We start from the raw sequence: 24,878 nt of genomic DNA, 5'->3' as shown, positions 1-24,878 counted from the left end.
GCGGTTTACTAATTAATTTATTTAATAGCATTTTAATTGTTGGCCTTTGCAATGTGTGTAACTGTATGTATGAATGTGCGAATGTGTGTGTGTGTGTGTGTGTGTGTGGGTGTGGTATGCGTGTGTGCATGCATCCACTTCTGCAGAGAGGGGCACGTTTGTTAAGGTGTGAGTGTAGGGAGTGTAGTTCGAACAACAGGCTGCACTACACGCAAAAGTGAGCCAGTGTCTCATATTTATAAGCAAATTTGAGAATATTACAAAATATATATATATACATACATACATACATACATACATACATATATATATATATATATATATATATATATATTTATATATATAAGTATATATGTATATATACATAGCATATATCGAAATTTAGCCAATTATGGTGTATGTGGGTGAGTGTATGTATGTGAAACAAAAAGAGAAAGAGAGAAATCGCAAAATTACGCAAACGTTTGAATGTTTGTTGTTGTTGTTGCATGGGTTGCTGCTATCCGGTTGCTGCAGTGTTTTACAGTTACTACAATCAGCTAAAGATAAATAGAACTATATAGACTTTGCATATGTATGCATGTGTGGGTGTATGTGTATAACGCTTCTTGTTACGCCATTGGTTAATATTTGCTCTTCATGTTTCTATTTTGTTATTTTCTTTTTAAGACAGGTGGAAGGACATGCTGCCCTCGTTGGCAGCCACTTTCAGCTTCTGTCGCATCACATCACGACTGGAGTAGTCGGGCAACTTGAGATAGTTGACACAGGTCATCACAGATGGTAGATAATCATTGGGATTCTGGTTCCCATCCAGGGTCTTGCGCACAATGGTCAGCGGCGGAGTCAGCGCCTTAAAGCCGCCCGTTGGCAGACGTGGCGATCCGGTGACAAATTGTAGGAACGCACGCTGCTCATCACGATTGTAGGAGACGAGAATCTCGTACAGAAATTGTATGGCCTGAGATTCCTGATGGAAGCCATGATCAGTGCGGCAGCTGTCCTGCAGCATTTTGAGATCCCAGGTCTGATGCTGTTCGCTGCCAGACCCGCAAAACACGCACTCCAGCTCCTCAGGATAAAACATGCGCAATCGTTGTATGGGGAAAATGGAATCAAAGCCTGTAACGAAACCAATTGAAACGTAATCAATTGTCTAAGGGGATGGATAGAATGTGCTACTTACCCTCTCGCAGTGCCTCAAACTGTTTCTGCACGCCTTCGACGAGGAACCAGTAGGTAACCAGCGAGATATATTGATGCAAGTTGTGCACGGTTACGGGCGTATCACGTCCGCCACGGCACAGCTCAATGTTGGCATGTCCGGGCAGTACAAAGTCCAGTCCCAAATCCGCAATGGGACAGCCATCCAAATCAAGTTGCTCCATCTGTTCAAGATGATGAATTGGTTAATTGCTGTGCATTTTATTGAGTTTCATTCAAGCTCACCTTCTCCTTCTTTTCCATGGCATCTAGATTGGCATCCAATTGGATATCCTCGCGCTGTCGCACCACATCCTGCAGACGCACCAACGTACTTTGCACCTCGGGCGCAACCCGCATCAAATCGGCCAGGCCAATCGATAACTCCTCGTTGATCAGCCAGCGATAGAAGGGCAGTGAGAATGGCAAATCGAGCTAAAAGAGGCGAGAGGCAAATAGTGTGATATTATATATAAACATAAAATAATGTAGTTCGATGCTACACTTACCATGCGACTATCCATTACTGCCTTGGCCATAAACTTGCCTAGGAATTTAAACTTCGACTTGGCCTTGGTCATCTGTGGCAGCTTGGAGGATTTGCCCAAAGGCAAAGGAAACAGGCCATGTGCGGCGTGGACGTAGCTAACAGTGGATGCCGTTTGAATAGTTGTTGTTGTTGCAGTGACTGTTCCGGTTGCTGTGGTTGTTGTTATCGTCTGTTCTTCCAGCACTTGGGGGGAGTTGTTGGCGCCACCTTCAGTGGTTGCCATATCACTAAACTGCTGTGCAATGATCATATTTAAAGCGTTGTCATTGGAGCTGGAAGAGCTGTGCTCCGCCAGCAACTGTTGCTGCTGATTGCGCAGCGCGTTGCTGCGACTGTTGCTGCGGGTCAGATGTACGTTCGTTGTTTGAGTGTTGGCGGCAGTCGCCACAACTGTGGACATCACTACCGTCTCGCCGTTGGACTCGACTGTATCTTCGATGTGCACCACGGGATTGCTGGACTTGACCACGTCGGCAATATTGGATGAGTTATGGCGATAGCTGTCGCTGCCATTCCACAGACCAAGATCCGTGCGCTGCAGCTCGGCAGATACCAGAGCATAAAATTCCAGCGTGGGTCCCAATCCGGTGCCCACCTAAAAAGCAGATAATACGAGGATTAGACAAGTCAGTTCTAATTGATGCTTGGTCGCACAACCAACCTCATTCTCGTATTGAATCTCCAGCAGGGCCTTGGAATTGCCAAAGTCCTGGAGTATGTGCTCGGCCTGTTTCAGTAGCTCGGCACGTGAGATGGCTCGTTTACGTCTGTCTAGACGTGGCGCTACACGTTCAGATGACTCCGCCGAGTTCAGATCCGGTGTGGTGTCTAACAGACGCTGCAGCGCCCGATCCCGATCAAAGCTTGTGGCATAGAAAAGCAAGTGACGCGTCTCGAAGGGGAAGAGGAAGGGACAGGCCATGCCTATCTGAGGTAACCATTGGGGCAGATTGCCAGTCATGATGACCAACGGATCCTGCAGCTGGCGATTCGCCTTGGCCGTAATCTTTGGATGCACAAACTCAGTATTGGCAATAATATTCTGGCGCACCACGCAGCCATACAGATGCTCCCAGTGTCGATTCAGGGCATAAATTACACGCAGCATGCATAACGCATCTAGCGAAGCATCTTGCACGGTCACCACATCGCTGGGCAGGCAGCTGCTCAGGAATGGCTTCAACGGTGACAGCACTGTCGGAGCAATCCCCTCGTGCCACAGTTCGGTCTTTTTGCGCATAAATTTGCTGCTAGATTTATGGGACTTCTTGCCGCCAGCACTCGAACTGGCTGCCGAATTAGATGAACTTGAGGTGGAGCATGAGGTACCAAGCACATGTGTACCACTGGATGTGGCATGGCTATTGCTGCTGCCGCTGCTGCTGCTGTGTGCCAGATTTTGCTTGTGGGCTTGACTGCTGCTACTACTACTGCAGGAGCTGTTTGCCCCAGAGCCGCCAGGGAGTTCCTCCTCGACGGGGCGATAGTAGATGGTGTGCTGCTGCACCCAAATGCTGCTATTGCCTATGGATTGAAAAGGAGCAAAGGATGGATTAGAATTACATAGATTTAGTTGCTTGACGGATTCTTTCTAGTCACTTACCCAACAGCATCTCGGACTCGTTGTCTGTCTCGTGCTGCTCGTTGACTAGCGGAGAGAACTGTTTTACCGCCTGGTAAACGGTCATATTGTAGGGCAACACGTGCTCCCCGATGAGGAATTGTAGCTTGTGCTTGAAGCCTGACTGGGTCATCACTACAGCAGCCACATTATCATCCATATCCTCTTCGCTGTCATCATCCGAATCGGCGCGTATTCCACCATAGCCGCGCACTACCAAATACCGTTCGATGGCCTGCACCATGGCTAAAGGATCGATCTTTACGGTGCCGCCCTTCCACTGGCGCAGATTGCTGCACTGCGGATGACGCTGCAGATTGCACTGGAGATGGCAAAAGCAGAGACATTCATTAGTAAGCTGGCGAGGATGATCTTTAGAGATTATGCTCAACTTACCTTTAATTGATGCGTATTAAAGAAACGTAGCGCGCTCTGATTGGTGCGTCCGCCGGGTCCGGCTTGGAAATCGTGCACTTTGACGGGGAACTGTTCAAGCTGTGTAACGCAGCCATTTAGCTTGGCCACAAAGGCGCCAAAAGCGAGTGGCTCTATCACCGGCAGCTGGCCCACATTCTGTAGAAGTGGTTCCAGCGGCAGACCAGCAAAGACGTGCATAAAGCTGCGCAGGCGAGCATCGCGCTCCACCAGACCTGATTCGCTGGTCATGTAGTTGAGCATGGCTTTGATCAAACCAGAATGATTCACTTCAAATGGCGAGATATCGCTCTCCAGCAATATGGTCTTCAGCTCGAGGAGCGCATCCAGACAGACGTGATAGCTGCCGTTCAACTTTAGCAGAATACTCGACAAACGTTCCAGGACACTGGTGCTGGCCAGTGATGTGCTTGATGTGGCAGCTGCTGTGCTACTGCAGCCGGCACCTGCTGCTCCCACTCCACCGTGGCCGCCCTCACTTTCGCGTGCTTTGCTACGCCTCGCCTCCTGTTCCGTGTAACGTTTGACGAAGTCGATGGCCTGCTCTCGCACCCATTGGCGTGCGCGTTCCCGATTGGCGGCCGCCATCAGATTGGCATGAGAGATGCTCTTGCTAATGCTGGCAGCAACGGCGGCGGCGTTCATACTGCCACCAGCCGAGCTGCCCGAATAGGACAGCCCAGAAGCCGAGCCGCAGGCACCTCCTGCCGAAGAGCTGCTGCTGTTGTTGGTGTTGCTGCCATCTTTAGACAGTCCGTGGTGCGCTGCGGAGGATTGCTGTTGCTGCTGCTGATGGTGCGCCGCCTGGCGTCCCCAGCGCGCCGGATTGAGCGAGGACAGAAACGATGACTTCGTAGAGGAGTTGCCCCCATTATTGGTGTTGCCCGCGCTAAAGCGAGACTTCGAATTGCCAGAGCCGGTATTAGAGCCGGAGCCAGTGCTGGGCGTATTGCGACCACCTGTGTTACTGCCCAGACCTAGCAGAAGTGAAGAGACCAAGATTAGCAATGGGAGTAGGGAAGGATTTCATTTGAACACTTACTCGTTGCCCGGCTGAGCAGCTCGTGCATTGCCGAACTGGCCGAATTGGCGGCGACAGCTGCTGCTGCGGCATCTTCTTGCCTGGACTTAGCCCGTCCGCTGCTTTGTGATTTGCGTTTAGGCGGAGCCTTGCGCTTCAGCATGTCCGTCATCTTATGCTGCAGCGCCGACGAGGAGCAGTTACTGCTACTGTTACTGTTGTTGTTGTTGGCGCTGTTGCTGTTGGCAGCTGCCGCGCTAGTGGAGGCAACTGCCACACCCCCATGCTGAGACTGCTGCTGTGGTGGCTGCAACTGTTGCTGCTGCTGCTGCTGGTAGCTGCTGGCGCCTCCCGCATTGCTATAGATGATCTGTGTGGGCGGCAATTGTTGCTGTTGTTGGTGCTGAGCATTGAGCTCGAGCGGAGCAGCCGGCTGCTGGAAATTCAGATACTGTCGTGGATCGGCGTTTGCTGTGGCAGCCACAAAGTAAGCAGCTGGTGCTGGCGCTGCTGCGGCTGAAACGGATGCAACGCCAGTGGACGAGCATGGCGCAGAACTGCTGTAGTTGTAGCTGGCTCCGGTGCCATCCAGTGCAGCAGTTGATGTTTGCTGATGCTGCTGTTGCTGCTGCTTGGACACTGTATTGGCGCTGGCGGTGAGCGCGTTCATGGCATGCGAGAAACTCTTCACGCTGTACGATTGATGCTTGGAGCTGCTGGGTGTGGCATTGGCGCTGCTAGACCCGCCGCTTCCAGTTGAGGCAGATCCTGTTCCTATGCTCACGTTGTCCATGAAGAAGGGATTCACCTGCAGGCTGTTCGCCGAGGCGGGAGCACTCTGGGATCCGCCCGCATTGCCCGTGGGCGTGGCCGTGGTGCTCAACGGCTTGGGCGAAGGGTTGGCGCATATGGGGTTGCTGGGATCGGTCAACTGGGTGAACTGATAGATGACGCCCTCGCGCCGAAAATGCGTGCCGAAGATATCCGGCAGCTGTCGCATCAGAATCTCGGCCATCTGCAGAGCGCCGACCACAATGCGCAGATCATTGCTGCCCAGCATGCCGGCAATGTGGCTGGAGACCAGCTGATACTTGAGCACCTGCCTCAGCAGTTCCGGCGTGGCATAGTAGACCATGCGAAGCAAAGCGCGCAGGCATTTGTAGCGCACATTGGGTCCGGCCGAGGAGCTGTACACCTCGTACAGCACATTGAAGATGTGCTTGATGAAATCGGCGGCCAGGCCACGCTCCTCTTTCAGACAGGCGATGCGTGCGTCCAGCGAGGGGCGACGCTTCACCAAGTGCGACGATGAGCTGTTGCTACTACTGCTCGTGTTGTTGTTGTTGTTGTTGTTGTTGGCAGCCGCTGCTGCTGCTGCTGCCGTGGATGTGGTGGCCGCACCAGTTGTGCTCAGGTCTTGTCCAGCTGCAACAGCTGCGGCGGCTGCTGCTGCACCCGGAGCCACATAATTGGGGTTCAGTTTGCGTTGAACGGGCCTTGTGGTGCCCGTATCCTCGTTGATTTGTTGCATGGCATGGAAGTCTACCGTATAGGTACGTCCCAGAGTACTCAAACTGATCTCGTCCTCGCTGCTTTGATGAGCCGCCTCTATCAGGCGGGAGTCAATCGTGGAATAGTTGTGCCAGGCGCCTCGATCGTCGCGCCATTGCCACTGCACCTGATCCTGGGTATTGAGCGTAGGTCGATCCAAGAGCGCATCTACGGCGAAGATGCCATCCAGCGGCAGGCGCGGCATCAGCTCACCAATCAAACAGGTCAACTCGAGCAGCTCGAGAGGCGGACGTGTCACTAGCTCCACATGGTTGGCACTGGCTGCCGCCGGCTCTGCATTGCCGGTAAGCAGATAGAGCAAGGTGGCGGCTATATCATTGCGCAGCAGCGATATGGCCAGATCCGGGCATGCGGCGCACATCAGGCTGAGCATGCGCACCACATTGGTGAAGGTGCCCGTGTTGAGTATGGGCGGCGTCACCACCAGCAGCTGCTGGCAATTCTTGAGGAGATCGGGGCTGGCAATCTGTTGCAATCGTTTCCCATCGTGCGGGAAGCTCTCAACCAGACGCCAGAAAGCCGTGCACACGCTGTCCACACACTTCTTGTCCTGCTGCGACAGCAGACGGGCCAGCTGAGGTAAGCTGTCGGAGACGAAGTGGAATTCCTCGGCATGCATGTTCTGGCAGCAGTTGGCGGTGATGGAAAGGGCAGCACGTTGAGCCACAATAGAGAAAAAGTCCAGGTAGGTGAGGCAGGCGCTAATGCCATTCGCCTGTAGAATGGCCTTGTTGTGGCGACGCGACAGTATCTCCAGTGCGGTCAGACTCTGTTCGGCCACATCCATGCACTGGATGACCTGCAGCTTCTCGAGAAACACAGGCACTGCCTCCACTACAGTTCCGGCGGATCGAGGCAGTGCCTCCAGCATATAGGCCAAGGCCCGGCAGGCATTGTTCATGATATCGAAATTGTGCTCCATGCGCAGCAGCTGGATGAGAGCCGGCACCACTTGCTTAACGGGGAAGCCGGCTAGCGTATCCTCGTTGCCCATGACCAACATTTGACACATCTCGATGGCCGCCTGCAGCTGTTGGGATTCATCATGCGACTGCAGACCCTGCAGCAGTTGATTCGCCTTCGAGGTGCTGCTGTTGCCAATAGTCCGGTGCAGGATGTGTGTCATCCGGGGTCCCAATGCACCAAACAGATGTGGCGGCAGGCCTCGTGCCTCGAGCAAGGCTTGGAGACGTCCCACTTCGCTGTCATCGCTTTCCGAGTCTGCGGCAGCTGCTGCGGCAGCAGCGGCCGCGGCAGCAGCAGCAGCATTTACAGCAGCAGCAGCGCCTGTTGTGGCTGATGATCCAGTTCCTGTTGCCGCTGTTGCTGTTGATTGTGCAGCACTGGCAGCAGCAGCACCTGTTGCTGCTGCTGCTGTGGCTGTTGTTGTTGTGGCTACATTGTTGCTGCTGCCGCTGGCCGAGGCACCGTTGCCGCTGCCGCCGCTAGCACTACTGCTGTTGGCGCCCACTGCGCTGCTAACGTTAACGTTAACGTTGACTGCAGAGTCGCCTCCTCGTGCGGCGCTCAAAGCGGCTGCTACAATGCTGAGATTGGCCGAGTTCGATCCTGCTTAGGAAACAGAAGCAAAGAGAGAGAAAAGAGATTAACACAAAGTTCGGCTGTTGCAGTTGCTGCTTCTGTTAAGGATAGCTACTACATTTAAATACAGTTAGAGAGTGACAGATATTTTACAGACAAACGAAAATGTTAGCATTAACAGTGCTGTTCAGCTTTGGATTAACAGTGTTGGCAAATAATAAGTCAAATGTTAACAGCGGCTGCGCGCCAACTGCTAAACGAGTCACCCTGTGTGCTGTGTGTGTGAATTGTAAAACGGAAATAAAAAACTTAAGGATGAATGTATTTTGACATGTATGCATGTATGCATGTATGTGTGTGTGTGTGTGTTGTATGTGGGTTAAATGCGTGTGCGTGTGCTAGTTTTGTTATATTGCTGAGTTTTTACCTGACGTCAGTTGCTGTCCACCTGCATGCGGCGGTCCATTTGGCGCTTGCTGTTGTTGCTGTTGTGCCATCAAACTATATGTTAAAGCATCCGAAGCTGCTAAATTGAATATTGTTTGTTTTTGTTGTTGTTGTTTTTTTTTACAGAGCGCGCGAGCGAGAGAAAGAGAGAGAAATGCAAAGAGTAATTAGAACTGCTTTCTTTGATTTAAGTTTTTTGTGGATTTTGGGCGGGTGAGGGGCAGCGGCAGACACCGCGAGCAAAGCGACGCGCACGACGGCAGCAGAGTAGTCAAGAAGGGATGTTCGGGGGCGTGAGATGTGAGCGATCAAATATGTATGAGAGATATGTAAAAATAAAATCGATGATTAATCGCAAACAAAAACTTTCGATATATGAACAGCACAGTTATCGACGCCTAAACATAGTACGGATACTGAACGTGATGCAAATGCAAAAAGCTGCTGTTATCGATAGTTTTTTTTTATCAGCTCTCTTTACAGAAGGCGGGCTGTTGCGACTTGTTGGTGCAGTTATACAAGATTTGCTGGATTGATTGATTGTTGACCCAACACCAGTTGATAAATATATGTACCAAAACAAATCCGATAAGCCCTGACCAAGCATGTATGTACAAAACGGACCACGCCTACACTGCCTAAAGCCTAACGCAAAAATCGTACGTAAAGTGCTTGCGTGCGTATGTGTGTGGGCTAACGGTACAAAAAAAAAAGAGGCGAACAATATAAAAAGTTGAAAGGTCGAGAACTGTTTCAAGCAAATGTGATTGATTCGATTGATATTTATGATGGTCGCAATCGGCGTTCCGCTTTGCTGGCTGATCCTCCACTTTTGCCTCCTTCTCCGCACACATTCCGCCGAGCTCTCCTCCGCAAGTGCACCACTTACCACTGCTGCTGTGCGTTGCTTTCGGTTGTTGCTGTTGCTGCAAATGTTGCTGGTGCTGCTGATTATGATTGCTGCGGTAGCTGAAGAGAAAACCAGGCTGGACAATTGTTGCACGTTGCTGCTGCTGCTGTTGGTGTTGTTGCTGTTGCAGCGCCTGTTGATGCAGTTGTTGCTGCTGCTGCTGTAAAGCCACGTGCTGCTGCTGCTGTTGCTGACGCACTGCCACAACCACCGTGTTGCCGGCCAACTGCTGATGGTATTGGTATTGATTTGGCGGCTGTTGTTGCTGTAGTGTAGCGGCAGCAGCAGCAGTGCCGGGAGCAACAACAACAGCTGCCCCTGCTGTCAATTGATGTTGCTGCAGATGATGTTGTGGCTGCTGTTGCTGACCGGCTGCTGCTGCGGAACTCACACAGGAACCCGTTTTGCTACGTGAACTGCGGCGCAATGAAGAATGTTGCTGCTGTGCGTAGGCCGTATGTTGCTGTTGTTGATGTGTTGGTGGCGGCACAAATGTTGCTGCTGCGTAACGTGGCTGCTGATAGATAATAGGCGGCGGCGCTGCACGTGGTTGTTGCGACCCTGTGGAGTTATAGTGTTGTTGTTGTTGTTGGGGGTGTTGCTGCTGTTGCTGCAGATTAAGCACTGCAACAGCAGCTGACGAACTGTGATAATAATGCGGCTGCTGTCGCTGCTGCTGATGATGTTGCTGTTGCTGTTGCTGTTGCTGATGGTGTTGTGGATGTTGCGGATGATGATGTTGCTGCTGTGCGGCGGCTGTGAAATATGCTGCCGCTTGAAAATGTTGTGTTGCTGGCGCTGTGGGTGTCACAAAGGAAGACAAATGAGCAGCAGCAAACTGATGGGCGGGAAGCAGCTGTTGCGGATGCGACACCGACTGCTGCTGCTGCTGTTGCGTTGCATACGGCTGCATGTGTGTGGCTGCTGCTGCTGTTGCTGACTGTGCCTGTGTTGGCTGCGTAGCCAGCACACTGTAATCAACAATGCCAACAGCCCCAGCAGCAGCGACAGCGGCGCTTGTGCTGCGTGTGGCACGTGCCGCCGCCCCGTGAGCCACAATCTGTTGGCCAGGGGGGGCGGCACGCTGATAGCCCGACGTTGTTGTTGGTGTTGTGCCTGTTGGTGTTGTTGGTGTTGTTGTTGCTGCTGCTGCTGCTGCTGCGGCTGCTGTTGTTGTTGGATGTGTGGCCAGCGTGTTTTTGTTCTGCTTGCTGCTGCTGTTGTTGTTGTTATGACTTGTGGCTGTTGTGGATTTGTTGCTGCTGCTGCGTTTTGAGCGTGCCACACCTTTTGTGGTGGTTGTTGTTGTTGCTGTTCTTGTTGTTGCTGCTGTTGTTGTTGTTGCTGCTGTTGTTGCTGCTGTCGTACGTTTTTTTGTTGTTGGGCGGCAAGTAGAGAGGGGGGTAGAGTAGTGGGAAACAACAGTTAAACAGCTTTGTTTTTGTTTAGTTTTTTTTATAGTTTGTTATTTTTTTTTGCTTGCAGCTACTCTACTACGTTAGTTGTTGTTGTTGCTTTTGGGTAATGGTAAAATGCAGTGGCTTAGGTATAAGGTAAGGGGAGAGCACTCGGCTGTATTAAGTGGGTTGGTTGCGTACTAGAGAGCTGGACGTGGGTCACTGACAATGATGATGTTGCTGCTGCTGCTGCTGTTGCTGTTGCTTCTGCTGTTGTTGTTGTTGTTGTGGCTGTGGCTGCTTCTGCTGCTGCTGTTAGTGACTGTTGCTTCTCGGCACTAAACTACTTTTACGTTGTTGTTGTTGTTGATGTGCATATAGATGTGTTCGAAGTCACATGTAAACGACGCACACACATACACATACACACGCACGCAAGCTTGAGAGAGACTACAGCATCATGTTACTGCGGCAGTTGCTGCTTCTATTATAGCTGCTTCTGCTGCTGTTGCTGTTTGCTTTTGCTGCTGCTGCTGTCGTTGCTGTCGTTTTCGTTGTTGCTGCACTTTTGTTGTTGCTGCTAATAGTTGTTGTCGTTGTTGTTGTTGCCGCCGCTGCTGTTGCTGCTGCTGCTGCTGCTGCTTCTGCTGCTACTTAAAAACCTTCTGTCTTGCTCTCTCTTTTTGTTTTTCTTTCACTCATTTGCTTTCTGTCTTGCTCACACTGCGACGGCGCCCCTGCTTGCGCATATGTATGTTAATTATATATGATATATGCTTAAGATATATAATATATAATTTAGTTTGCTTGCACAAAAACAACAACATCATCATCATCATCATCATCAACAACACAAGGCATCAGCAATGAAATATGCTACATATTTATGACGTATAGCATATACACACATATTTATATTTATATATAGTTAAATTGTTTATATAAATATTTATGAGCTGGCATTAACACATTAATATTAATAAAAAATAATAATATATATGTTTGCAACAACAACAGCAACGTGCAAAATGAAATTTTGAAACAAACTTTTGGAGTTTTACAACACTGCTAGGCACCCCAGTGCATAGTACGATAATACAAATTGAAAAAAAAAACATTGTGTACACACTGGCCACGTACTAGATCAAAACACTTGGCAATATATGCAAGGCTTTTGCATAAAAATTTAATTAAAATTTATCGCATAAGAATAGATAATAAAATAAATGTAAATATGTAAGAGAAATGAATGGGCGTATTTTCATTGGAATGTGAGATATTGAATTGATGAGTGAAATTGAATATTAATTGCCGCTTGAATAAGTATATATGTAATATATGAATAAGTCTATATATATATACATTATATATATGTATGTAGGATCTTCCTTCTGATAATTAAGATGGCACAGCACACAGGGACTTTTCGAAGGGCGAGTAAGGTGATGTGGGCGTGGTTAGAGTCTATATCTAAATAAATGAGTGTGTATATATACCCTTGCCTCTTGAAATGGGCATTCGCAATTCGTCAAGCAATATCACATATATATATAATTAAGACTCCTGATCAGAATTTTTACCTTATTTTTAAGGTAAATTAATTGCACTTTTTGAAAATGGTCAAACTTTGAAATGTGTCAACAAGGCAGTTAGTATTAGTTGTTAAACTACTATTTTTATATGACATGCACGCTATTTCGTGGTTGTTGCAGTTTTTTTTACAAATTCTTTAAATGTTTTTCGTTCTAAACAGCGCGACGTTAAATATGCGACTGACTTTTGCCAAAGTGCGTTGGCATTGCGAACACTCGCACACACATGTGCATTATACATGTGTATATATAGAATTTTATCAACAAAACAATTAATATTATTTGAGTCTGTGTGTGGTGACTGCATGACGCTGCGCAAAAGGCAATTGGACAAGAAAATGTTTCACTTCTTGATAAGAAATTCGCGCACTTGACAAAAATAACGAACAGAAATAGATGAATTAAATTCCCCGTTTTATGGTGTGGTGACACTGGCCCATTTGTTAATACAATGCACAAACTTACAAGAGAGTTAAGAGCATTCGGAATTTAATGGAAAGCACCAAATGAATAAAGGAAATGTTACTAATAAAGGAAAGTTCAACTTATTACTTATATATACAAGAAATCAATAATGCAAGCATTTCACTAAAAATTCACAAGCTATCTACACAATATAATTTACAAATACAGTTAATTAATGTGTTCAGAATATCGAAGACTGGAACTACGAACAAGACTCTCTATTAAAATTGATCATTTACTTTTAGATTACTTCAACAAAAATGCCAAGAATTGTTTTGCTCGTTACACTGGATTGCACTGAGCAGCAATTTGTTATCGATAAACGTGTGTGCAACTCTGCCAATTGAATTAACATATTTTTTATATAAATATAAATATTTAAAAAGATTGTCACATTAACTGAAACGCCCTGCAATATTCATAATATTCATTTATGATCATAATTATAAAAAGCTCTAATTGATCTTGCCATAAATTCCAGTCTTGATATTCTATTAATATAAATCAGTTGAATTTCCAAAAATATATCACATAAGAATGGGAAATCGACTGATTTGTAGACTTAGCACATGTCTCACCTGGAGGCAACTTAATCTAAAACAAATATCAACTATAAACTAATTTTTTTATATTACAAACTTTCAATTAATCGATTTTTAATCAATTCTGTATAGCTAGTGTATATTCATATATATATATAGTAAATGGGGGGAAAAGAAAAGCAAAACTCACCACCAAGTTCACCAATAATATGCTCAGCGAATTCACCCTCTGAAAGATCGTCTTCTTCTTCGTCGAAATCCTCTTCAAGATCGTCGTCTTCCTCGTCGTCCACGTCCTCCTCTTCGCTGAGTTCGTCCTCTTCGGCAACGATTTGGGCGTCCTCTTCGTATGATGAATCCGCCGAGTTGACTATTTCGTAGAAACCCACTTCCTCCTCCTCGGCTTCCACTTCCTCCTCTTGGTCTTGATCTTCGTCTTCCTCCTGGTCCTGTTCGTCCTCCTCGGCGGAGTTGTTGCCGCCGGCGGCCTCAAACAGCCCGTTCGCACCACCGTCAACAGCGGCTGCAGCGACGTCCTCCTCTTCGTTGACGTCTACGTTGCTGACCTCCTCCTGGGCCTCTCTACGCTGCTGGTGGTCCTCCAAGTTACCGCAAATGTTCTCGTTATGCTCCACGTGCTCGTTCTCGTCCGGAATTTTATCCGCTGTCGCGTCAATTCTGGCGAGCAGCTGCTGCTGATAGTTGCGTAAATTCTTGCGGTACTTAATGTACTTGTTGTTGCTGTTGTTCTTCTTGTCCAGTCGCTTGACAGCGACGTTATTGTTGTTGTGGTTGTTGGAGTCCTGACGCGCTGCGTCTATAGCTGCGGCCGCTGCTATAACCGCCGAACTGCTAGCCTGCAGGCGTGCGTGGGCGGTCTCTGGAAATTTACCTAGCAAATCCTCCTGATCTGGTTGCTGTTGTGCTGCAGGCGCAACTGTTGCTGTTGCTTGTGAGGGCTTGGCGCGCGTGTGACTCACTTTGCGGGTCTTGCGGTAATAGTTGAGCAAGTTGCTGCCGCTGCTGCTGTTGCCCCCGCTTGTGCTGCGTACTGCTGCTCGGACAGCTGCCCCACGCTGTGGCGTCACACCAATCACGTGCTGACAGTTGCTGTTGCTGCTACTGTGACGCGCTGCGGCCGCGCTACTCGTGCTTGGCAGATCCTCGGGCGTGAGAGTCTTGGAGCGTGTGCGCTGGGCCACACAATCGCCGCCAGATGTCAGGCGTGGTGTATGTTGCAGCTGAATAAGCTGCGGCGCTGGTGAGTCCTCTGATGCAGTTGCTCCTTCAGCCGGCGAGGCGGCTTCGCTGACAGTTGCAACTGCTGCTGTGGCTGGTGGCTGTTGCTGCTGCACACGACGCTTCTTCAGCGGTGAATTTAGCTCCACGTACTGATCCCCGCCGGGCGCAGCTGTAAAGGACATGACGACAACGGAGAACTTTAGTAGCGACTGTGCGTGTGATTATTTCAATTTAATTTAAATTTTTTTAATATTTTTTATGAGTGGTTAGGATTGTAGTTCAGAGTTAGGGATGGGATTGGTTTGATAGTGAGGGCGGTGGTGGTGGGGAGGGAGAAAACTTGCTTATAAATTTGATGATTCGAGAAACCAAAAAAAAAAATTGGCAAAATTGTTTCTAGTCTTTTAGTTTATATTATTTTTAATTTTTTGAAGGGTGTGGCGCTGCTGTTGTTGATGACCTTTACAATTTAGACAAACAAAAGTATTATGCTCTATAGTTTTTTATTGCCGGAGCCCAACAAAGCAAACGTAATTCCTTTACTTATTTTTCTTTCACTCACTTTCTCTCTCACTTCTTCTCGATTTGGATACTCAACACTCAAACTAACCCTATGCAATGTGTCAAAACTGAATTACTTTGCGATATATGCATAGAGTAACTATCGACATCCTATATCAGAGTTGGCGATAAACTACAACTGAGACTTCAAATTTACACATTTTTAAATGTTTTTTAATTTTTTTTTTTGATCGAATAAATAAACTATGATCGAGTATGGAACTCAAAAATTAAATTTAGCATCCTACGATTAAAATGTTAAAGGTTCTCAATTTGAATTAGGGAAGATATCGATATGCCTTTGGCGATGTATCGATTGGCACTTGAAACAATTGAAATTAAAACAACCTATTTTAACGATCCAGTTTCTTTGGCCTAATTATGGATTATGGAACTATAGTGAGCAATATCTAAGTCGCTTTGGTAATCAGAATATATTAATTTACTCACATGGACGTTGTTGCTGGTTGTGGCTCTTGATGTAGTTGAGGTTGTTATTCTGCTGTTGCTGATGTTGGCGCTTGCGGCTGCCTGGCGACAAGGATAAGTCGTTGACGTTTCCGTTATTTGATGATGTGGTGGTGGATGTAGCGCTATTAAATTCTGCGGAGCGTCGATTAACTTCAGTAACGGTGGATTTCTTGTTGATCTTGCTGTTGTTGGTTGTTGTTGATGTCGCTGTTGCTGCTGTTACAATTGACGTAAGACTGCGACTCTTACTGCGCGAACGACATGCGAAGGATGTGGCAGAAGGCGCAGCAACAGCAGCAGTTACTGTTGACGATGTTGCTGTTGACGCTGTATTGCGTTTCTTGCTGTTATTGCTTTTATTGTTGTTATTATTGTGAATGTTATAATTGTTGCAACGGCGTTGCGTATTGGCTATGGCAGTTGTTGTTGTTGTTTTACTACCGTCGTGCTGCCCCTCCGTCAATGCAGAGAGCGTTTGACTTTTAACGGACTCGGCCATAGACGACACTTAACCGCACTGGCATCGAACACACTTAACATGCCAACTTCACAGAGAATTGTTTGCAATTATAAATTGTTGTCTTAAGTCTAAAATCTTGTGCTAAATAATATTGAAATTAAACCACACAAAGATTGCAGAGTCTTGATAATATATCTATAATATTAATTGCCTTCACACACACTTTCTGAGTTTATTGGACTTATTTTGATTTTTTATTTAGCTTTTTTCAGTTTTGCTGAGTGCACGCTGCGAATTTTTGTTTATTGCAGGCAGCGGAGAGTTTTGTGCTGTAATTGTAAAAAATAATAGAGCACACAAATTGATTAGTAAATGTGAAATTTTTATTTATTTATTTAATTTTTATTATTTACTCTTGACGTTTGCCGTCGCTTACATCAAAAAAATGACAGCAAGGCACATACTGGAAATCGATAGATTTATTAAGTTGGCTGCACTAAAGATAAATGCAGTCAACATAACATGTATTAAAACAAAGCAGCACAAAAAATAAATAACGTCGCAAGCGAATACAGTTCTAAATACAAATAGGTAGAGGCCTGAACGCCGACCTAATGACTATTGGGGTGAAGAGCCGAATGAGAATAAACTAAAAAGATCAGTGAAAGCAAAATAGGAAGTGCCCGAAGGGTAGTCTATGTATGGTGTGTGTGTGTGTGCGTTGTGTGTGTGAAGCAGAGCTGAAACAAAGAACCGGTCGCTGTCACCAAGGATAGTAGCAGATTTGGTGCCCCTTTCAGACAGGTACTTACATATATATATGCAGAAATAAAGGAAAAGCCAGCAGAAAAGAAAATGATAAGCAGCAGCAGCACACAAAAGAATACACCACCATCAAAACATATATATATACCCGTAAACTCACTCTCTCACTCACTCGCTCGCTCGCACACACGCAGTTGAGCACAATTCAACAACATATGTGCGCAGTAAGCACATAGAGATATGTTAATAAATTAACAGCTGTTTGCAGCAGCAGCAGTCACCAACACGTGCATGTGCCCTAAAGATAGAGAGCGTGAGTGAGAGCGAGCGACCACGCAGATGTGGCGAGCGACTTGTTTTGAGTGAAAACCATCTATATCACACTCAACTCATATACAGGCAGAGACAGAGCTTACATAAAGTGAGCGCGCACATGCTGCGCTGTTAATCAGCTGTTCTCGGCCGTTTTGTTTATATTTTGGTTTTCGTAAGCAGCGCTACGTTGCGTTGTTGGCTGACTGCCCCTTCTTCCTATTTATGTGCGAGCGAGCGAGCAACGAGTTGGTACTAGTTTGTGTGCGTGTGTCCGCTGTGCCTGTGTATGTGACTTGTCATGCTTGTTTCGTCGCTACGAGAACGCAATGCACGATCCCGCATATATACACACGTTCACGCACACATGCACGGAAACGTATGAAAATACAATAAGCACACGCGACGAAAAAAAGATAAAAAGCAAAACAAGCAAAAGGCAATTGTAGCAGCACAGCAGCACAGCAACAAAGCAAAACGTGTTGGCGGCAACGGCAACATCGCCCTTTGCAACGCTGGCAGACTTCACATCGTCTTAGCTACACTAGACAAAATAAGTGCGTAGTTTATGCGTGTGGGCCCTCATATTTAGCTCATACTTTGTGAACTATTCATATATGACACGAAAACCAACAAAACCAACCGTCAATCACAGTAAAACGAATTGAGTTCAAGGTCGCCTTAAATGAAGCCAGCAACGCTGCCGACATGAAAATTTGTTTGAATTTGATTTTTTTCGCCAGTTTTGTCTATCTTGCAACCACAAGTTTTTCACACCACAAAAAAAAAAACTAAATAAAAACAATACAAAAAAATGCGCGAGGCCGCAGCGCCGTATATATATATATATATATGATAAATATGTATATACATATATGTGCGTGCAAGAGCGAGCGTTTTCCTCGCGTGTGGCAACTCCAACATATGGCATGTGGTTTGTTTGTCAATGCTGTTGCTTTATCAGCAATTGAAAATTGTAAAGGGCCTCGACTTTTACAAACATATATGTATGTATGTTTGTATGAACTTTATGAACGTATAAATTCATATAGCTAAACTGATATTTTCAATTTAATAATTTATTTTTTTTTAAACTACGACTCCGCGGTTTGCTCTACCGAGCTTTCACTGTACACCACTTTTTCTATGTACATAGAAGTCATGTCCATTGCAATTATCTTTGGCTCACCCTGCTGACAAACATAATACTGATAAGAATTTGTGTTTCTATTTCACTTACAATCCGAACTACCCCCCACCCCCCCCCAATCCTCGCAGCCATTAACTTCTACCCCTTTTGTAGTGCGTATTGTTTGCAACTTATTTGTATACATACACTTATACATATGTATATTGTTGTAAACTCAGTCGAGCATATGACGACGCTAGTCAACATAACGGACTACAAACAGTGTTGCCCCATCAAGTTTTCTAATTTTTTTTTCATTTCTGTTTCTTCACTGCTTTTCTATTTTCTATTACGAAACTGCTTTTGTGGCCTACGCACAGCTGAGCAGCAGCAGCAGCAGTGAATGTGAGAGCGAGAGCACACTAGGAAAGTGGGGTGTGTATTTTGTGTGTGTGTGTGCATCAGCGCTTTCTACAGGGTGGAGGGGGACTACAATAACCAAAGGGCCCGTCGTCACTGTGGCAACTTAACCGTAAAGTAAATTGCATTGGAAAATTTTCGTGTCACGCTGCGACGCAGTTAAAGCCAGGCTGCTAAATGAAAAGAACGCAATAAGGCACTCGAAATATGTGTATGTATGTGGCAACCCTGGCAAGCTAAGTGCATGCAACAATTAGAATAGAAACCTTGCCATTGCTATTGTTGCAGTTGCAGTTGCCTGGTAGAATGTTGGCGAAAAGAGGCGATTCCACTTCTCTAAAAAGTTCCAATAGCAACAGTACTCTTAAACATACAGAAATATATATATATATATATATATATATATATATATATATATATATATATATATATATATATATATATATATATATATATATATATATATATACATATATATATATATATATATATAATAATAAACTTGTTGCTAATCGCAGTAGAAAATGTAGTAACCAAATAAATTAATATACAAACATACATACGTCATTGATGGGCATTTACACCAAGTGTTATATACGAATGTGCTATATAAGCACTTGAATATACAAGCAAGTCTATATACTGTTATACACACACAAAGAGAGAGAGTAAATATAACAGAAAACTCGTACATTTACTGCACTTCAATAGCATTGAAAGGGAAATACAAATTGTTTCTCAAATGCAGAAGTTTAAATTTAATAAATATTTCCCTTATTTACTTTTTTCCTTTAAATTTATTTGTTGTGCTTCCTTTGCTGACGACTGTCGATTTCCAGTAAAAATACAAAAGGGAGCACAAGTAGCGACGCAGGCAACGTTGTCGCTTACCTCGGCCTGTGCATGACAGAGAACGCACGAGGGGCAAACACATGACGACGTTACACTAACACAGACACATACAGCCCCAATATCTCTCTCCCACAAACACACACAGTCTCATATTCGAGGGTATGTATACGTGTGTACATAACGTAAGCAAAGCGAAGGCAAAAATTGCTTGAAATAAACGAATGCAGCACAAAGCATTTCAATAAAAATTGTTGCATCGTTTTCAATTGCTACGTAATATTTAATGAATGTACTTTTTAATTATATAAATATTTACTGCACTTTTGCTATACATTATGTACTTGCCCACACACAGGTATATAGAAAATTACGTTTTCACGAACCATTTCGCAGCTGTGCACGCACTGAAAGCCAACTCACGACTGACAGCAGCAACGTCAATGGCGACCCCGTGTGAACGAAACGAAACGAGAGAACGAGCGAATGAGTGCAAAATGAGTGAGAGTGATTCAGGCGAGAATCCATTTTAGAGACCCATACAGCCACATAAAATATATGTTAAATTCAATATTCTATGTATGTAGTGTGGTTAATCAAGCCGAATCAAAAGTGCAATCAATATAAATGTCAATTTAATATCAATATCTAATTTAAATAGATGAGACAACTAAACCAGTTCAGAGCGGGCCACAAAGGCACTCAGCAGCCCGTTAAGCAGGTCACTCAACCCTTGTCGCTAAATGACAATGAGGTCAACAAACCGACTCAGTCACTGTACTAACGGACTTTTTTATTTACTTTAATTTATAATTTTATATTGCTGCCGTTTCAATAAATTGAAATACAATCTTAAAAAAAACGTCGTCCATTACTGACAAATGAATTTCAATTTCACTCAAAATGGCTGCGAACAGAGAGAGTGAGAGAAATAGAGCGAGCGAGCGAAAGAGCAGGAACACAGTCCGATGTATATGGGGGATGAATGTGCAGTCGCTGCTCGCTGGAATTTTTTTGTTTTACCTGTGATTGCGTCTGTTAGAGTGGAACTAATATTGACCTGATCAGCTGATCGCGAGAGTGCTGTGTATGTATGCAGTCGTATCTGAGTATAATTCTTGGGTTACACAAACAGCTGTTCATTGAAGTCGACAACTCACACATCTATACACATTTATTGATATGCAAATGTACGTATAGTTCGTGACTAATCTTCTGATAGGGTCTCTGAATAACTGACCTGTCAGTTTACTCGTCGGGAGGCACAAGAAGTTTAAACAAATTAAAAACAAACGCAATAAATATAACAGCCACGTATGGCAGTCCCAGCCAGACAGAGACTGATAAAAATAACAGCCACTTGTTTATTTTAAGATAACATTTCAATTTGAGTTTCTTTCGTTTTTATTTAGCAGCTATCGCTTGAATGGGACACAAGCGTACCCAAAATGGCTGTTGACCTGTGTACGAATTGCTGTGAGCACGATTTTGAGCGACCCACGCAGCGCAGTCGACGTCGCTGCTGGCCTACTTGAAAAGCTACTCACCTGCATATGCAGTGTGTTAGTGAAACAACAACAACATGATTTAAATGCAACTAGCTGGCAATCGCGAGTGAGCAAACAGATGAGGTTGTAAAACCAGTAACAAAAAAACAATAAATATGCAAACAAATAACAGCTAACAGCTACATACATATAAACATAACAGGCAATGCAACAGCTCAAAAGAGCGAGCGCCCAGTCAGCGTCAACGTCACCGTCGCCGTCGCCGCCGCTGCACACCGAAAAGAGGCCACGGCCTGCACAGCAGCAACTGCCGAATTGGGGCGAGCAGCGCAGAGAGCACAAATAAAGAAAAAGCAAAACAACAAATACAAATAAACTTTCGCTTATCGATGATGTGCTGGCCATTTGCATATCGATATTTGGCGCACGCATATGTGCATATCGATATTAGTTTATTCGCGCTTAGTTTTGTTCATTCTTAAATTTAAATGCAAACAGCAGGAAGAATCGAATGTAGAACCACATTGCTGCGAATATCCAGCTGCAAACAGATGCAACGTTCACTGTCAATCCCGATCATGATCTCCTCATTGGGCAACTGCAGTGCGTTGAAAAAAGCAGATGCTTTACGTGTGTCTACGGAACAGGAGACGTCCGCCTCAGCTTCTGCTCCTACTTCCGACTGTTCCTGATCCGGCTTGTGCAGCAGCACGCGGCTGAAACGCGTTGTTATGGTAGCCATATCAGATTCGGCCACCAGATTTAGTTCACCGGCAGTGCTGCCATGGAATATGAGACTTGGCGATATATTTTTTAACTTATCAATCAGACTACGTAGTAGACGAAGCGAAGGAATTCCGAGGACAATCTGTGTGTTCGGCACCTTGGGCAACATATAAGAGATCCAATCGCTGGGCGGGACCACGGTAACGGGCACATCGTGCACCACCTCACGAGGCTCAGAGGAACTGGGCGATACCACCGACGCTATCACTGAGATGCATGGAAATTGTATTTGCTTCAGATTCAGTTTACAGCTGTGGACACTACTGCTAGAGCCAGAACGTAGGACTGCCAGAGCGCGACTCAGATGCATTGCGGACATAACAAGCACTATGAACTCCTGCTCAGGACGTGCTGGCGTCATTTGGAACTCTGGAAAATAGTCTTTCGATGCTATGCTGACCCACACGAGCGGCGATGAGGTTGAGCAATGCTCCTCGTTTACAATGAAATGCATTTGCTCCTGCGCCAATATCATGATGCAATCCTTGGCCAGCTTGGCCAACGTGGCGGCAATCGCATGAAACTCGCGCATGTAGAGCACGTCCAGCATCTCGGCATAGAACTTCATGGCAGCCAGAGACCAGTGGCTGAAGGATGCGACGACGTGCAGCAAACACGAAAAAAAAAACAAGAAAAAATAAAACAAAAATCAAACGCTGGCTGCCAAAAAAAAGTAGAGAAGCAGCACAAAGAAGAATATCAACAGTACTCCAAAACGTAAGGCGAATTACGTATACCCTATACAATATAAGAGCTTTATATTTTAAATTTTACATTCTTGTTACAACACCTCGCACTTATAAAATTTTCTATCGCAACAATCATGAGATTTTTTAATTTGTACCTTTCGGCAATTGAAAACATTAAACAGAACAACCAACACGATTACCAAACAAATACACTTCAAAACACTTTATAAAAAAACAACATAAATGGGGAACGTGACAGACTTGCAACTCGAGACGACTCCAGGAATAGGACAGAGCACTGGGCCTGGCACACGAGTTCAATGTACAAAGGCGCACTTATACACAAATAAAAATACAAGCACACATACACGGGCGCAGGGCAAAGTCAGCCAGGCGATGGGCAGACAAAGCGCAAAGCAAGTTCGAGTTGTGTTTTGGCTTTTTGAGGGGGCGAAACAGCGTGGAAAGAGTAAAGCAAATGAAACACACACCAATGCGTTAACCCTCTCACATACCCGCTCGCTATGCATACAAGAATCCGCCGTCAAACATACTCACAAACACGCACACACACTCAGACAAACAACAGGATTTTGTTTTTATTCGCTGCACTGGAAAAAAGGAAGGCGTCTACATGGCCAACTTGCTGCTAGTGGAAGTGGTATTAAAGGACGGTAGCTGGTCCTCACTCTCGGCAACGGAAATCAAATTATGTATATGTGGCCCGTAGGCGTCGACGACACTGACGGTCGCTTCAACGACGGGCTGCTCTGGCGTGCGTTTGGGGTCAAAATATTTTCCTTTTACAGTTCAATCAACTTTCAAGGTTATATGCCATGGCTGTGCTGCCACATTGTTGGTACAAGTGTCACCTAGTTGCAGCGCTACCTTTACTAATTAACTGCGATGTCCGAAAATTGAACAATCGATAATTTTAATTTTAGCAAACAAACATTTAAACGTGGCCTTGATTTCTTTTGCTCACATGTTTTTTGTTTGGTAGTATCCCATTTCCAATAAAAGTTTAATAACAGATTCTCAATGACGTCACACAAGACGCGTATGTATTTCATAAGCATGTGTAAGTATATTCAAATGGCGATCATTCCTGCTGCTGTGGAGCATTACTTGCAAAAACTGAGCACGAGTTGCCAATCACCAGAACAAACCTTCAGCGCAACTCAATGCAATGTGACCATAAAAGCTAAACAAATAGATACATACATACATTTGTATATACATATGAATATATGAATGTATAAACAAACACACACGCGCACCACAATGCACACTGAAAGCCATATAAAAAGCTGACAAGAGGCCAAAATTAAATACAAATAAAATAAAATAAAATACGGTGCGCATGAAATTCAACGTGACTGCATAGAGGGAGTCGAAAATACACACTTGGACCCTGAGCATAAATAAAAGAGAAAGTAAAAACTTAAGATGCTGAGCATCAGTCCGAAAAAAATAATGCATGCATATAGATTAATAAATACACAGATCATTTTCAAAATAGAATTAAACAAATCTATATACACACACTCTGACAAAGGCGCACTCACACACACACACAATAACATTCGGTAGGACACACATTTGCTGCGCTGATCAGCGTTGCCAACCAAGTGAAGACTGGACTGTGGCAAACATATTTCTCATTCCCGATCAATAATTGTTAAGCTTATAATGAACAATAAATACTAGTTATATGTACATCTAATCACTCTTTGTTAAACATGCCAGGCCATTTTCTTTGCATTTTAAGCGAATGTAAAAATCAATATCGCTCGCGTTACCTCTGACACACAACTTAGTCGCTGCACACTTTGTAACACTGGGATTGTGTCGTTTTTTGCATATTCTCATGAATAGGTATACAAAATATATTATTAAGTACTTGTCGAAATCAATAAATGCACACGAAACGAATCCGAAATTGTCTAAAGAGCTATAAAAAAATGCAAATGGTCGACATTTTGTTTTCTGTCTGACAGGCCACTCGCTGCTGCTGCTGCTGCTGCTGATTCGACGAAATACACAAATATATGTATATATATGGATGCGAGTGTATGTGTGTGTGGATGTCTCGTTTGACTGACCAGCGGAGCACCAGCAGCAAAGTTACGCTCGGCACTTGCAATACGCTAAACACATTGCATTTACATAACTTTGTTGAGTTGAGTGTAATGCATACATGATACACTTACCTTGTTGATATTTGTTTATAATAATTTGCACAATTTTCACAGAGTTTACAATATTTCAATCTCTACACGTAACAAAACTCCGACTCCGACACTGCTGTCAACAGCACAGGTCACACTGTTCCCGAAAACAGTGTTACCAAAAACCGTATAACGAAAAATCCGTAAAAATATCGATA

The 24,878-nt window shown here is 45.1% G+C and overlaps 2 protein-coding genes across 6 annotated transcripts; both read right to left on the bottom strand.

Moving 5' to 3' along the window:
- Positions 1–452: 452 nt before the first annotated feature.
- On the bottom strand, positions 453–24,781 carry LOC111595737 (E3 ubiquitin-protein ligase TRIP12). Of its 5 annotated transcripts, none has more exons than XM_023309585.2 (13): positions 24,703–24,781; positions 15,551–16,360; positions 13,488–14,708; positions 9,281–9,862; positions 8,372–8,470; positions 4,852–7,971; positions 3,771–4,786; positions 3,357–3,696; positions 2,415–3,277; positions 1,713–2,348; positions 1,450–1,638; positions 1,187–1,388; positions 453–1,122 (listed from the first exon to the last, which is right to left on the bottom strand). In XM_023309585.2, exons 2-13 carry the CDS (start codon positions 16,068–16,070, stop codon positions 665–667), a joined length of 9,246 nt encoding a protein of 3,081 aa, XP_023165353.2. In that variant the 5' UTR covers positions 16,071–16,360; positions 24,703–24,781; the 3' UTR covers positions 453–664. The 5 variants fall into 5 exon arrangements, with proteins under 5 accessions (XP_023165353.2, XP_023165354.2, XP_023165355.2 ...); XM_023309586.2 differs by having other exon boundaries at positions 8,372–8,467; XM_023309587.2 differs by lacking the exon at positions 9,281–9,862 and having other exon boundaries at positions 8,372–8,467.
- Positions 21,398–24,781, bottom strand: LOC111595740 (checkpoint protein HUS1). Its single transcript, XM_023309594.2, has 2 exons — positions 24,703–24,781; positions 21,398–22,387 (listed from the first exon to the last, which is right to left on the bottom strand). The coding sequence occupies exon 2, from the start codon at positions 22,366–22,368 to the stop codon at positions 21,499–21,501; it is 870 nt and encodes a 289-aa protein (XP_023165362.1). The 5' UTR covers positions 22,369–22,387; positions 24,703–24,781; the 3' UTR covers positions 21,398–21,498.
- Positions 24,782–24,878: the final 97 nt, after the last annotated feature.

Source organism: Drosophila hydei, unplaced genomic scaffold, assembly GCF_003285905.1.
Source record: "Drosophila hydei strain 15085-1641.00,03,60 unplaced genomic scaffold, DhydRS2 tig00000063-arrow-pilon, whole genome shotgun sequence".
Classification (NCBI taxonomy): Eukaryota; Metazoa; Arthropoda; class Insecta; order Diptera; family Drosophilidae; genus Drosophila; species Drosophila hydei.
This window is presented reverse-complemented; position numbering and strand designations above follow the sequence as displayed.

Bases quoted from the DNA above. Each gene is read 5' to 3' on its own strand.
- LOC111595740 (XM_023309594.2), bottom strand. From the start codon at position 22,368: ATGAAGTTCTATGCCGAGATGCTGGACGTGCTCTACATGCGCGAGTTT.
- LOC111595737 (XM_023309585.2), bottom strand. From the start codon at position 16,070: ATGGCCGAGTCCGTTAAAAGTCAAACGCTCTCTGCATTGACGGAGGGG. The intron at 7,972-8,371 runs GTAAAAACTCAG...TTTCCTAAGCAG, and splicing joins TGGACAGCAACTGACGTCAG to GATCGAACTCGGCCAATCTC. The intron at 3,697-3,770 runs GTAAGTTGAGCA...TGCCATCTCCAG, and splicing joins TTAATACGCATCAATTAAAG to TGCAATCTGCAGCGTCATCC.